Below are 13,440 nucleotides of genomic sequence, written 5' to 3' on the forward strand. Positions count from 1 at the left end.
ATAAAATTACATTTTAACGTCTTTGTGAGTTTTATTGTCCTCAGGGTTTAAACAGTATGTGATCAAAATCACATCATGTAGTAAAGAGTGTGTGGGTAGGTGGATAGTTAGGTGGGTGTAAATCCCAATAAAATCCATTATAGAAGATAAATGATAGCTATTGAAGTTTGGGCAAATCAATTTCCCCAATTCATTTTATTTGTCCCTCTAGGAGCCCTTATAGGGCTTGTTACCTAACTTCAGGATAGGTTTGAATCAAGGTAAATAGTCAAAAACATTTTCAATTAACTCTGTGTAATATTAATGATTATTTTTACCATGGAGTTAGTTTCTTATACTGCAAACTAATGAATTAATGAACAAGAATACTAATCTTGAACACCAAAGTTTATTTAAAAGCCAATATGGGTTTAGTGTGGTAATAAGGGCTGAGTTCTCCAAGGACTGCAAACCTGTTTATTGTACATCAAATTTTACTGACTTTGAAATCTCCCTAGAAATATTCATTTATCTCACCATGTATTATGCATTTCAGATCTTTAGCAACAATAACAAAATTCAGATGCGGTAATGAAGTGGCTGTGCAACGAAACTAATATACACTGTGATTTCATACAGGAGACTTAGACTTCACTAGTGTATTCACTTAAAACTGGAAGCAATGTAGGAAATATAAATCTTTAAACATTGTAAGTAATGATCACATGCTGTAAAGAGAAAATCCACTTACTTTTCAAGCATAATCCTAATTAGTTATGCCATTGGAGGGTGACTGTCCTAAAAATGAATTGTAATTGGTCATATGAAAATTGTTATGGATTTATAATTTTTAAATAGCTGGTGGCATGTAATCATAATGTGTTTTTTTTTCCAGTTTTATGGTCATTATTCTTTTATTAAATTACCAGAGGGAAAGAAAATAAATGACCTCCTACTGAGGGATACTTTACCATGAGACCAGTTATTTAAAAAAAGAGTATTGTGCCTATCTTTCTGAAGTTCTGGTTCTCTAGTAGTTTTAATTTACTAAGATTGAAAAATATGCAAGGTGAAATGAGGTCTCCAAATATTTCATACCACACACATTTTATCCAAAGGAAGATAATGGTCTACTTAAATAATTTAATCAGCATTGCTAAATTTGGGGAGGTTTTTTAAAAAAATCTTTGGTTGATGGCAAGAAAGTATTTGTTTAAAATGCATTCAGAGTTATCATTATTTATCATTTTTCAAGGTGGAAGGATGTTGGCATTGAAGGTTATACTTAGCCACACAACAGGCAACTTGAATCAACTAAAAAGGCAATAGACTTATAGATACTATATAGGACAGTGGCCAGAAGAAAAATACTTACCGGGTAAATGTTAACTGAATTAATTGCATGGGCAGTATTCTTGCCAATGCTTTAATTAAGGCGTAGCCAGAATTGCTTCTAGCTCCAGAATCCATGACATCAACATAACAACACCAAAAAATGTCAAGAATTGAGTCTTCTACCTGTGTTGTTAGTTTTCTTTTTTAAAAAATATATTTTTATTGATTTCAGAGAGGAAGGAGAGGGAGAGAAAGATAGAAACATCAATGATGAGAATCATCAATTGGATGCCTCCTGCATGCCCCAACTGGGGATCAAGTCCACAACCTGGGTATGTGCCCTGACCAGAATCAAACGGTGACCTCTTGGTTCATGGGTCTACTCTCTACCACTGAACAACACCAGCTGGATTTGTTAGTTTTTTTGACTAACCAGATCCTACTATGTTCCTCTAATCACATTTAACCAGTCCAGCTCTCAGACAAGAACTGTTCTTACTGTTCTATTGAGCTTGGGCATTCACAAATACGCTAAAACAAGAACCAGAGCTAAAAATGCAACATATGTGAGAACATAAGTACTCTGAAGAGAGTTCTGCTTTTAATCCTCAACTTTATTTTCTCTCTTCTCTGTTCTATTAGTAAATGATTGGTTACTTTGTGTGACTGTTCATAAGAAAAAGTCGTAAGGGTATACAAAGTTGTAAAATTCAATTGTGGCTGAATGTATATGGCGTGGTGTGTGTGTGTGTGTGTGTGTGTGTGTGTGTGTGTGTACATGCACACATGTACATGCACTTTCAAGCCTTTAGAGAGAGGCACAGGAAGAAGATACAAGTTGAATGAAAATAGTTAAAATGAAGAAAAAAAAATAACACTTGACAAGGTCTGTTGGAGTAGCACAGATAATAAATGCTACAGAGTTTATTAGAAAGAATAATTATTTCCATCCGAGGGATCAGGCAATTTTCTTTCAGGATGTGGCACTATCATTACCCAAAACATGAAGGATAGCGAAGGTTTTTTTATGTGTTAATTAAGAAAGGAAGTCTTTTATTCAAGGAAATGAAGACCTTTCAATGGCAAAGTAGACAATGACAGGGGAACAGAAGGAAGAAAAGTTGAGGGTCATACCAGGAACAATGAGGTCACTGTTTTGAATAAAATGAAAGTTTGTTATAAAAAAGATGTGGAGAATAATAGATAAAGTCAGATTATTGAGAGCTTGTTTTTTAAAGGCAGGCTAAAGAATTTGGAAACAATTGGGAATCAGTCATATGATTTAAGCAAGAAAATAAAACAAGTGATCATTTGGGAAGTTGAATTTAGTAGTTGCAACGACAATAGGACTTTATCATCCCACATACATTCAAAGTTATGGAGAAAGTATAGTAAAGTCCAATCAGTACCTAAAGGAGTTTATTCATGGAAATGCTGTGAAAGAAAGTGGACTTGCTTGTGTACTCATATGTTTTCTCAAAATGGTACAGCTAAAAGGGATGAGAGACAAAATGGTACAATGGTTAAGAGCATGAGCTTCTAAGGTTGGCATCTTGGGTTCAAATTCTAGCTCAGTTACCATGATTGGTTGTGTGAATTTGGGCAAGTCACTTAGCCTCTCTGAGTCAGCTTTTCATATGTAATATGGGGGCAATAATGATACCTACATAATAGGGTTGTTATTAAATGTTCATATATTAAAGAAACACTTAAAATAATGCTTGGCATATTATAAGTACTACACAAATATTCTGTTTCCAGAGAAGTATACATGCCATTTTCATATTATAAGTAGTAAATATTCATTGCAGAAAAATTAAAAGCACAACTAAGAAAAGATGGCCCATAACTCAAAAGTTGCAACTTTAAAACTTTTGGTAAATTATACATTTTTTCCTATTGCTAAATATACATCTAGATCACCTTTTAAATAGCCACAGTGTATTTCATTGAATGAATGTTCCATAATTGCTCATCCATACCATTTTGGTTAGCATGTTTTGCTTTTATAAATGAGGCTGTAACAAACATTCTTGGAGTTTAATATTTGTACACATCATTATTGCATTAACAAATTATTAAAGGTAGAATTTCTGGTATAAGTGTGAAACTATGTTTATTTTTTTAAGCAATCACCTTTCACAGTTTAAAGAAATCTGGCCTCTGGTCCTAGATTATCTGGATAGTCGCCTGAACTCAGCACTCCTCATAGCTATAAAAACCCAAGAACTATTACTTATTTCTAGAATCTGTTACATTATCATTCCCATGAAAAACTACTGTACAACTTTTTCATTATTATTATTTTATTTTTTGTCTAGGGCCTCTGGCCATTGAATGGGGGGAAGGGGAAGGGGGAGGATAAAGGGGAGGGGGAAGAGGAGGGGGCAGGAGGCATAAGGAGCTGCGGGGTCCTTAGACCTGTCCCAGGCCTTGCCCTCCAAGCTGGCCACAGTCACTGAAGCAGCAGCAGCACACGCAGCATCCAGCCTGTGGTGGCCCCAGCCTTCAGGCTGTCTGCAGGGGTCGGGGCCCTGTTACACAGCTCACCATAATGGCAGGTGGAGATGAGCTGGTAGGTGAGGGGCTCTTCAGGGTGCTCGTAGAGAGTGGACAGCACGCAGCCTTTGTTGTTGCCAGGGCAGGTCAAGGACTTGGTCAGATGGTAGAAGATGCAGTCCTTGGTGCCTCTTATGCCCAGGTGCAGAGCCATCCCCAGGAGCAGTAGGCAGCCGAGGACCATGGTGGCCTGGTGGCGGTGGGCCTCCCGGAACTGCTGAATGACACTCCGCACGCCCACGAGACTTTTGTCCCTGGTTCTGGCCTCCCGGGGTCAGCACTTGGAGTGTCCTCGGTTCCCAGCGCTCCGTGTCCCTCTCAGGAGCTTCTTCCTGACCACGGCTCCCGAGTCCCGGGGTCTCTGAAGCTTCCCCGGGACAGAGACAGCCAGTGGCTGCTGCCCCAAGAGAATCTTTGTGAAGCGGAATGGGGTGACCTCACAGACCCCTCAGGGTTCCACTGGCCACTCTGGGGGTGAGGTCATGGGTGGGGGAGGGGTGTCACAATCTGTGTGGTAACTTTGGAAAAGGCCAAAATATATTAACATTTAAATTAAAAATGATTAATTGGTAACCACCCCCAAAATCATGGCTAATAATTTGGTGCAGGTATTTCCATTTATTTTTTCAAATGTGTATATTTATGTGTAGATACTGAATAGTAAAATATACACAGAAAATCAAAGACAATTTATGTTTGGTATGTGCTTTCTTATTAATATGTCATGAATATTTTTCAACAAATAGAATATTTTTCATGATAGGTATGTTCATGGATGCCAAGAACTCCATTATATGAATGCAATTTATTCTACTTGAGGGATTTTGTTTCAGTTTTTCACTGGTATAAGTGACAGAATTGATTGAGATTTCTTGTCATATGTCTCTATGTATATTTCTAATATTCCCCTAGGAAAATTTATAGATGTAAAATTTTTTGGTTGAAAGGAATGAATATATTTAAAGTTTTAAAATGTTTTCATGTAATCTTTTAAATTGAAGGATAAGAGATGCATATTGAAGTGCACAAATCATAAGAAGTTGATGGATTATTTAAAAGTTAGCATAGCCATGCTTCTAATATGCAGATCAATAATTAGAATATTAGCCCAGGAGCTTCTCTCACACTCCTTCCTAGTTATTAACCCTTTCCAAGCTATTGCCCTTATCCAAAGATAAGCACTCTTCTGAACTTTAACATCTATATTAGTTTTATCTGCCATTGAAATTAATATGAGTGGAATCATAGAATATATGCCCTTATGTGTTTTTTTCCTATTCAACATTACTTTTGTGAGATTTTTCTATGATAGTGCATGAGTCATAGTCTTGTTAATTTATTCTCTTTACACTATTCCACTGTGTGGATACGCCACAGTTTACCCAGTCTACTGTTGGTATCCATTTGGGTTATGCCTATTATGAATAATGCTGTTATGATATGCATGTCCTTTTCTGCATATCTGTAACCATTTATTGGAATAATTCACTCCTCACTTAACTAAAGTGGCACCATTATCACAAATTAAGTAAATATTATAGTCTATTTGTTTTCACAGCAATATCCTACATAATTAATAATAATAAATGATGATATCTGGTTGTAAGCATCCTATTTTTTCCCCAAGGCTAAAGATACTAAGTATACAAATACATTTTATTTTATATTTTATCTTTCAGTTACAGTTTACCTTCAATATCATTGTGTTTTAATTACAGATGTATAGCAAAGTGGTTAGAAAACCATGTATTTTAACAGAGTGGTCCCCTGCCGCCCCCCCCCAACTGCTTCAAGTACCTGCTGGCCCCACTTATACTCATCCCAATATTACTGACTATATTCCCTGTGCGTTTAAACCTTGTTATTCTTCAAGATTGCCTTGAATATTCTTGGTTCTTTGGATTTCCATATAAATCTTAGAGCTGTCATATCAATTTTATTAAAACCTAACTGTTGCTATTTTGATTGAGATTGCATTGAATTATCAAATTATTTGAAAAGAACTGATATCTTTGCAATATTGGATCTTCCAATATGTTCCTTCAATTGGTTTCTTCCAATAGAGGAACAAGGTATCCTCCTATATAATAAAAGCACAATATGCTAAGTGTCTGATGGATTGGTGGACCGCTAGACCAGTTACTATGATGCCCACTGACTGCCAGGGGGCAGATGCTCCAACTGATAGGTTAGCTTGCTTCTGGGGTCTGGCATATCGGGACTGGGCAAGAGGGCTGGACATGCCCTGGAGCCCTCGAGTGATCCCTACCCAGATGGCCAGCCCCGATCGCCAGCCAGGCTGAGGGACCCCGCCCGTGCATGAATTCGTGCACCGGGCCTCTAGTATTCCTATATTTGTTTAGTTGTCCCTTAATCTCTCAGTAATGTTTCTAGTTTTTCAGATAGAAGTCTTGCTTTCTGTTTTGAATTATCAAATTACTTCCTACAAATATAACTTATGTTCCAACAACCATCATAAGACTGCTTATTTTTCAGAACTTTGACAAATACCTTATATAAAAGAAAATATAATAGGCAAATGATGACATATCATTGCTATTTAAATTTGCATTTTGTTGACTACTTAGTGATTGAACTTTTCTCTTGTTTATTGGTTGTTTGCATTTTATGTCAAATTCCTGTTTATATTCTTTATCCAGTTTTCCCATATATCCTCAATCTCTCTTCATTTATTGAATGTTCTTTTTACGTGTAACAATGTTACCCTTTGATAGGTGCTGTAAATATTTCCAGTTGTCCTTTGCTTTTAATTCTGCTACTTGGACTTAATTTCTAAAAGAATAACACAAACATTATATTTAATAGTTTATTTACATTTCTTTCTACTTCTAAAGAGCTTCCCCATGCCAGTATTTTATTCTAGTTCTGTTATTAATGTTTTTTAATCCTCTCCAAAGGATATGTTTTTATTGATTTTTAGAGAAAGAGCAAGGGAGAGAGAGAGAGAGAGAGAGAGAGAGAGAGAGAGAGAGAGAGAATGGGGATCAAACCCACAATCTAGGTATGTGCCCTGACTGGCAATCAAACTTAAATACTTTTGGTGTATGGAATGATGCTCCAACAAACTGAACTATCCAAGCAGGGCTGTTATTACTATTATTTTTAAATATATTTTTATTGATTTCAGAGAGGAAAAGAGAGGGAGAGAGAGATAGAAACATCAATGGCCAGGCCAGGGATGTTATTATTAATATTTTACACTTATTACTGTAATTTCTCTAGAATACTTTGATGTAAAATAAGAAGTCAGTATTTAATATATGTTTATTTCTAAGACAAAAAGCTCATAAGTTCTTATCCTAATGATAAAATTTCTACACATTTGGAAATAAAAATTCAGAAATTGAAAGGAATAGAAACTAATCTTGTGTGAAATTAGGTCAAGACTCAGTTAGATACTAAATTAACACATAAGGGAACTGAATGTTTTTAATTGTTTTCTTTCACCACAGGGGATATGTTTTATGAAGAGCATGATTTTATAATACTTAAAAAGATTATTGGAAAGAAATAATACATTTAACTAGTTAAGTGATTTACATTAGTATTTTGATAAGAATATGAAGTAGTAAATATAATAGTAAATTGTTTTAAAACATTTAGAAACTGTCATAAATCTTACTCAGTCTAAATCATAAACTTCACATCTGCTATTTTTTTCCATGAAGTATGTAGGAGAATAAATCAATTCCTGAATACTGTTTTGAATAGGGTGGGGGAGCACAAAAGTCATGTTAGATGATCTCAAATTCCACGTTACCATTAATTAAGTGATATTATCATAAGAAAATAATCATAGGATTTTTGTCCATCAGCATGGCTCAGTGGTTGAGTATCAACTTATGAACCAGGAAGTCGTGTTGCAATTTCTGGTCAGGGTACATGCCCGGGTTGCAGGCTCGATCCCCAGTGGGCTTGCAGGAGGCAGCTGATTAATGATTCTCTCCATCATTGATGTTTCTCTCTCTCTCCCTTCCTCTCTGAAATCAATAATGATATATTTAAAATAATCTTATCTAATAATAGACAAATAGGGTAATTAACCATACCTCCGTTATGCTTCCCATTGGCTAATCAGGGTGATATGCAAATTTACTGCCAACCAAGATGTTGGCTGGCAGCCATGCAGCTGAAGTGAACAGGAAGCTTGCTTGCTCCAGTGATGGAGGAATCCAAGATTCCCTGCCTGCCTCGGCCCCACTCTGAGCTCCAGAAGCAACAGCTCCAAAAGCAACAATGTTTCAATTATAGAAGCTAAACAAACCCCGGTTACCTGCTTTCAGCCAGCTGGGGCCTCAGAGCTGGAGCCGGCTCTTAGCTCCAGTGACAGCTATAGAAGGTAAATAAATCCCAGAATAAAAAGAAAAAGAAAAAGAGGAGAGGCTGGGAGCTTAAGTCGCCAGCCTGAAAACGGCCCTCAGCTCCTCACCCAGACTGGCCAGGCACCTCAGTGGGGACCCCCACCCTGAAGGGGGTGTGACCAGCTGCATACAGCCATCAGCCCCTCATCCAGGCTGGCCAGGCACCCCAGCGGGACCCCCACCCTGATCTGGGACACCCTTCAGGGCAAACCATCCGGGCCCCACCTGTGTACCAGGCCTCTGTCCTATATAGTAAAAGGGTAATATGCAAACTGACCCTAACAGCAGAAAGACTGGGAATGACTGGTCACTATGACACACACTGACCACCAGGGGGCAGAAGCTCAATGCAGGAGCTGCCCTCTGGTGGTCAGTGTGCTCTCACAGCGGGGAGCTCTGCCAGAGGGCTGCCAGAGGGATGTCTGATTGCCAGCTTAGGCCCAATCCCCCGGGGAGCAGGCCTAAGCCAGCAGGTGGTCATCCCCCAAGGGGTCCCAGACTGCAAGAGGGCACAGGCTGGGCTGAGGGACCCCCCCCAGTGCACAAATTTTTGTGCACCAGGCCTCTAGTAATAATAATAATAATAATAATAATAATAGGATTGTTAACTGATGGCTTTAGATAAGTTATATCGTATTAATAATGATTTGTTATTAAAATATATAAAGTATAGTTCCTCATCACTATTTTTGGGTATGAAGAAAAGCTAGTAATTTTCTTTTCCAAATTAACTTATGTAACTGCAGAGGAAATCCATTTATTTTTTTTAAATATAGTGAAATGTCTCCCACCCCATCCACCATCTGTCCTACCCTCACCAAACAATGATTTTGGTTTCAGAAATATATCTACAAGATAAATTCCTAGAGCCGTGGCTGGTATGGTTCAGTTGGTTGGGCATCATCTCATGCACTGAAGGTTTACTGGTTCAATTCTGGGTCATGGCACATGCCCAGGTTGTGGGCTCCATCTCTGGTTAGGGGGCCCACAGGCAGCAGCCAATTGATGTTTCTCTCTCTCCCTCTCACTTTCTCTCTCTCTCTAAAACTCAATAAAAATATGTTTTTATTTTTTTTAAATCTTTATTGTTGAGATTATTACAGATGTCCCTCTTTTTCCCCCCATAGCTCCCCACCACCTGATTCCCACCCCAGCCCAGGCCTTTGCCACCCTATTGTCCGTGTCCATAGGTACTGTGTACATGCATATAAGATCTTTGTCTAATCTCTTCCTGCACCCCCCATACCCCCTTCCCTCTGAGAATCATCAGTCTGTTCCATTTCATGCCCCTGATTCTATTCCATTCACTAGTTTATTCTGTTCATCAGATTTTTTTATTCATTTGATTTTTAGATTCACTTTTGGATAGATAAGCATTTGTTGTCGCTTTGTTGTTCATCATTTTTTTTTTTATCTTTACCTTTTTCTTTTTCCTCTTCTTAAAGAATACCCTTCAGCATTTCATATAATACTGGTTTGGTGGTGATAAACTCCTTTAGCTTTTTCTTGTCTGTGAAGCTCTTTATCTGACCTTCAATTCTAAATGATAGCTTTCCTGGCTAGAGTATTCTTGGTTGCAGGTTCTTGCTATTCATCACTTTGAATATTTCTTGCCACTCCCTTCTGGCCTGCATAGTTTCTGTTGCGAAATAAGCTGACAGTTGTATGGGTACTCCCTTGTAGGTAACTGTTTTTTGTTTGTTTTTTCTTGCTGCTTTTAAGATTCTTTATCTTTTGGCCTTGGCATTTTAATTATGATGTGTCTTGGTGTGGTCCTCTTTGGATTCCTCTTGTTTGGGGTTCTCTGTGCCTCAGAGATAAAGTTCTAGAAGTAAAAGTTATGGATCAAAGATTACATGCATTTAATAGATATTGACAAATTGTCTTCCACAAGGAATACACTAATATATACATCCCGCTGGCCATGTATGAGTCTGCATTTTCCACGACATTGGCAGCATAGTGTTTTCAGGCTTAGATTTCTGTCAGTGCATTAGATGAAATTTTCAAACCTCTCATTATGACCATGACTTACATTATTTTTGTGAGTTTAAAATCCATTTGTGTTCTGTTTTTATCAATTTTCCTTAACTTCTGTCCAATTTTCTTTTGGATTGTTGGCCTTTCTTTGGTTAGTTGGCAGAAGCTCTCGTATGTGTTAGGAATATTGGTCCCTTATTAGAGATGTAAGTCACAAATATTATTTTTATTTTGCAATTTTTCATTTGTCCTTTGACTGTGTTTGTTTTTTTGCCATGCAGAAGTCTCTCTTGTTATATAGTCCAATTTACTAATATTTTGTCTGTTAATTAAAGCTTCCTAACATAAAGGTAAAATTACATTTTTATGTTGTTGATTACTCTAGACATGTATTGCTTCTTACCTTTAAAAAAGAAATTAATTCTCAATTTGGAAAATGTTTGTCTTTCATTCAACAGCTATTTATTGAAAATCTAGCATATGTAGAAACCCAATTCACCCAGAAATCAAAGCTCGGTGAGGGAGACAACCGTCAATAATAAATTAAATAGTGTAAGGTAAATGCTATGGTGGGCCAAAGAGCCGCATGTGGCTCGCGAGCCGCGGTTTGCTGACCACGGATCCAGAGTATTGCTCTAAAATGTTTACGTGGATTACTTATAATTCTTACAATGACCATATGAAACAAGCAATAATACTAATATTATCCTCATTCTACAGAGAAGACATTTAGAGTTAAAGAACTTGGCTAATGTGCCAAGAAAGTGCTGGAACCAATAATTAAAACTAAGTAGCCTAACTCTAGACCCCACAGTGTTGAACAGCATATCGTCCTGCTTCCCAGATTATTTCAAATTTAACCCCAGTGTTATTCATTTATGGGTTGTTCAGTGGATTAAACAAGATAATTAATGTGAAACTTCCAAGCATGGTGCTTGGTACATAATAAGCTCTTGATAAACATAACCTATAATCATTTTCTTAGGTTCTATTCTAATCCAAATAATTTTTTTTTTACTTCTTAGTCTAATCTTCTGATTCTGTTTTACTTGTTTATACTAGAGCTCATAAACTATCACTCACAAAAATGCAAGTGAAAAGGCAGAGTGTCTGGCTTATAATACATGACACACCGTTATTTTTAATAAGTGAGTGGTTAAGTGAAGAATACGCTTCTTTAATTTTATTGGTTGGAGTTAGATTTTTGTTTGTGTGGATGTGTGTTTTCAATTTTCTAAAGAAGGTGTACTGTTTTCCAAGCATAGACTTTTTTGGAAAGACTATTACTCAATGATTTGTAATACACAAGTTAAATCCTAACATGTAACATGTAAGTAATCAATATTGTGCTCTTAAAATAATACCAAATACAGTAAATTTCTATAACATTTTGTAACAAATAACTTTTGAAAATATTTCATTTTCCTTTTTTGTTTAAATCATGAGACTCTTTTTATTTTGTTTCCTTGCAGATTTCTAGAGACTTACCTATAAAACAAGGAGAACTTGAGGCTAACCTAAAGGATCTTGGACAGCTTGAAGAGCAATTAAATCATCTGCTTCTGTGGCTGTCTCCCATTAGGAATCAGTTGGAAATTCTCAATCAACCAAATCAAAGAGGACCATTTGATATTAAGGTAGGAACTCTTTGCTTTAAATATTGTTTTCCAAAAGAATGGCATAACAATTAACTAAGTTTCTCATTTGTTATAATCATTATCATTGTTGGTATAATGTTGGTTATTATTATTTGACTCACATTTTCTGTTTGTTTACAGCATTTACCAGCAATAATATATTCATTAAATTTATATCATTAGAATGCCTTCATCATATTTACTACTACAATCTGTTTTCTTTTTTAATATGTTTTTATTGATTTTAGAGAGAGAGGAAGAAGGAGAGAGAGAGAGAGAGAGAGAGAGAGAGAGCAAAAGAAAGAGAGAGAGAGAGAAAGAGAGAGAGACAGACAGACATTGATGTGGGAGTGTGAGAGAGAAACATCAATTGGTTGCTTCCCATACACACACCCCAACTGGGGATTGAACCTGCAACTTGGGTATGTGCCCTGACCAGGAATCAAACTGGTGACCCCTCAGTGCATGGGACGATGCTTAACCAACTGAGCCATATTGGCCAGGGCTCAACCATTTTCCATACCTCTTTTAATTGCACTTAGTATGTTTGTAGACTTTTTTTCCATAGCTGAAGTCATTTAGGACATTAGGTACCTACAAAAATAAAATATAGTCTCTTTAGTAGACTTTATATAAAGCCCTCTCAGACTGACTCCAGTTTACCTTTCTCTCCTCTTATTCTGCCAACAACCTCTCCTTATAGTCTAGCCAAAACACATTATATCGTATCTTTATAAGCATGTAGCTTGATGGCATGTCTTTGTTCTTGATCTTGTCTCTTCTTACATGACTTCTTTCTCTTTTTTCTGATGATTAATTTTCTTCCATCTTTCAAGACTGAATTCAGTATCATTGCTTCTTCAAAGCTTGCTTCTATAGTCCCAAGTAGACTAAAAAACCCTTTTCAGATTTCTTATAAACCTCTATATCTATCTCTAATTGCCTTGTATGTTGATTTGCACATAAATTTTACAGACCTGACTATCTCATCACACTGCTCTTTGAATGCAGAGGGCATCATCTTCTTATCTTTCTTATCCACCTTATTTCTGAATAGCCTCAGGGCTCAGCATATGGCGGGTGATTGTTAGTATTTTTGAATCAATGAATAAAGATGCTTAATGAGTCAACCATGGTAATGAGATGATGCAAGTAAGCCTATGGTTCATAAAAACATGCCAATTAGATACCATCACCTCCTCTTTTAGTGTCCCTGTTAACATTGATTGTTTCTATCTTCTCTCCCTTTCCAGGAGGGTATTCTAAGAACTTGTCCCAACATGATGCCCCATTTTACATCTCCTGTGGGCCAACAACATTAAATAGGCAAACAAATAAACCAATCAAAATAAAAGCTCAACCTATTAATTAATGTAATGGGTAATTTCAGACTAAATATGCTAAGTAGCATCTTTAAGTAAATTTTTCTTTTAATTTATTGACCAAAATTCTTCCATGTATTTACTTTGTAAGATTATAATGATCTAACATTTTTGTCTACATGTAGTTGCTATTTTTCTAGGAAATAAAGCAAGGATAAAAAGAAGTGTAAGGATCATCTAGAAATG

At 36.7% G+C, this 13,440-nt stretch overlaps 2 protein-coding genes across 6 annotated transcripts in view; one reads left to right on the top strand and one right to left on the bottom strand.

Moving 5' to 3' along the window:
- DMD (dystrophin) overlaps window positions 1–13,440 on the top strand; it is a 2,282,236-nt gene that overhangs the window by 1,433,732 nt on the left and 835,064 nt on the right. For all 5 annotated transcript variants that reach the window (XM_059679269.1, XM_059679268.1, XM_059679270.1 and 2 more), the window contains one exon: window positions 11,708–11,872. In XM_059679269.1, coding sequence (XP_059535252.1) covers window positions 11,708–11,872 — 165 coding nt within the window. The remainder of the gene's footprint in view (window positions 1–11,707; window positions 11,873–13,440) is intronic.
- Window positions 3,770–4,102, bottom strand: LOC132224168 (sperm acrosome membrane-associated protein 4-like). The gene has a single exon (XM_059679276.1). The coding sequence runs from the start codon at window positions 4,055–4,057 to the stop codon at window positions 3,770–3,772; it is 288 nt and encodes a 95-aa protein (XP_059535259.1). The 5' UTR covers window positions 4,058–4,102.

Source organism: Myotis daubentonii, chromosome X (genome assembly GCF_963259705.1).
Source record: "Myotis daubentonii chromosome X, mMyoDau2.1, whole genome shotgun sequence".
Lineage (NCBI taxonomy): Eukaryota > Metazoa > Chordata > Mammalia > Chiroptera > Vespertilionidae > Myotis > Myotis daubentonii.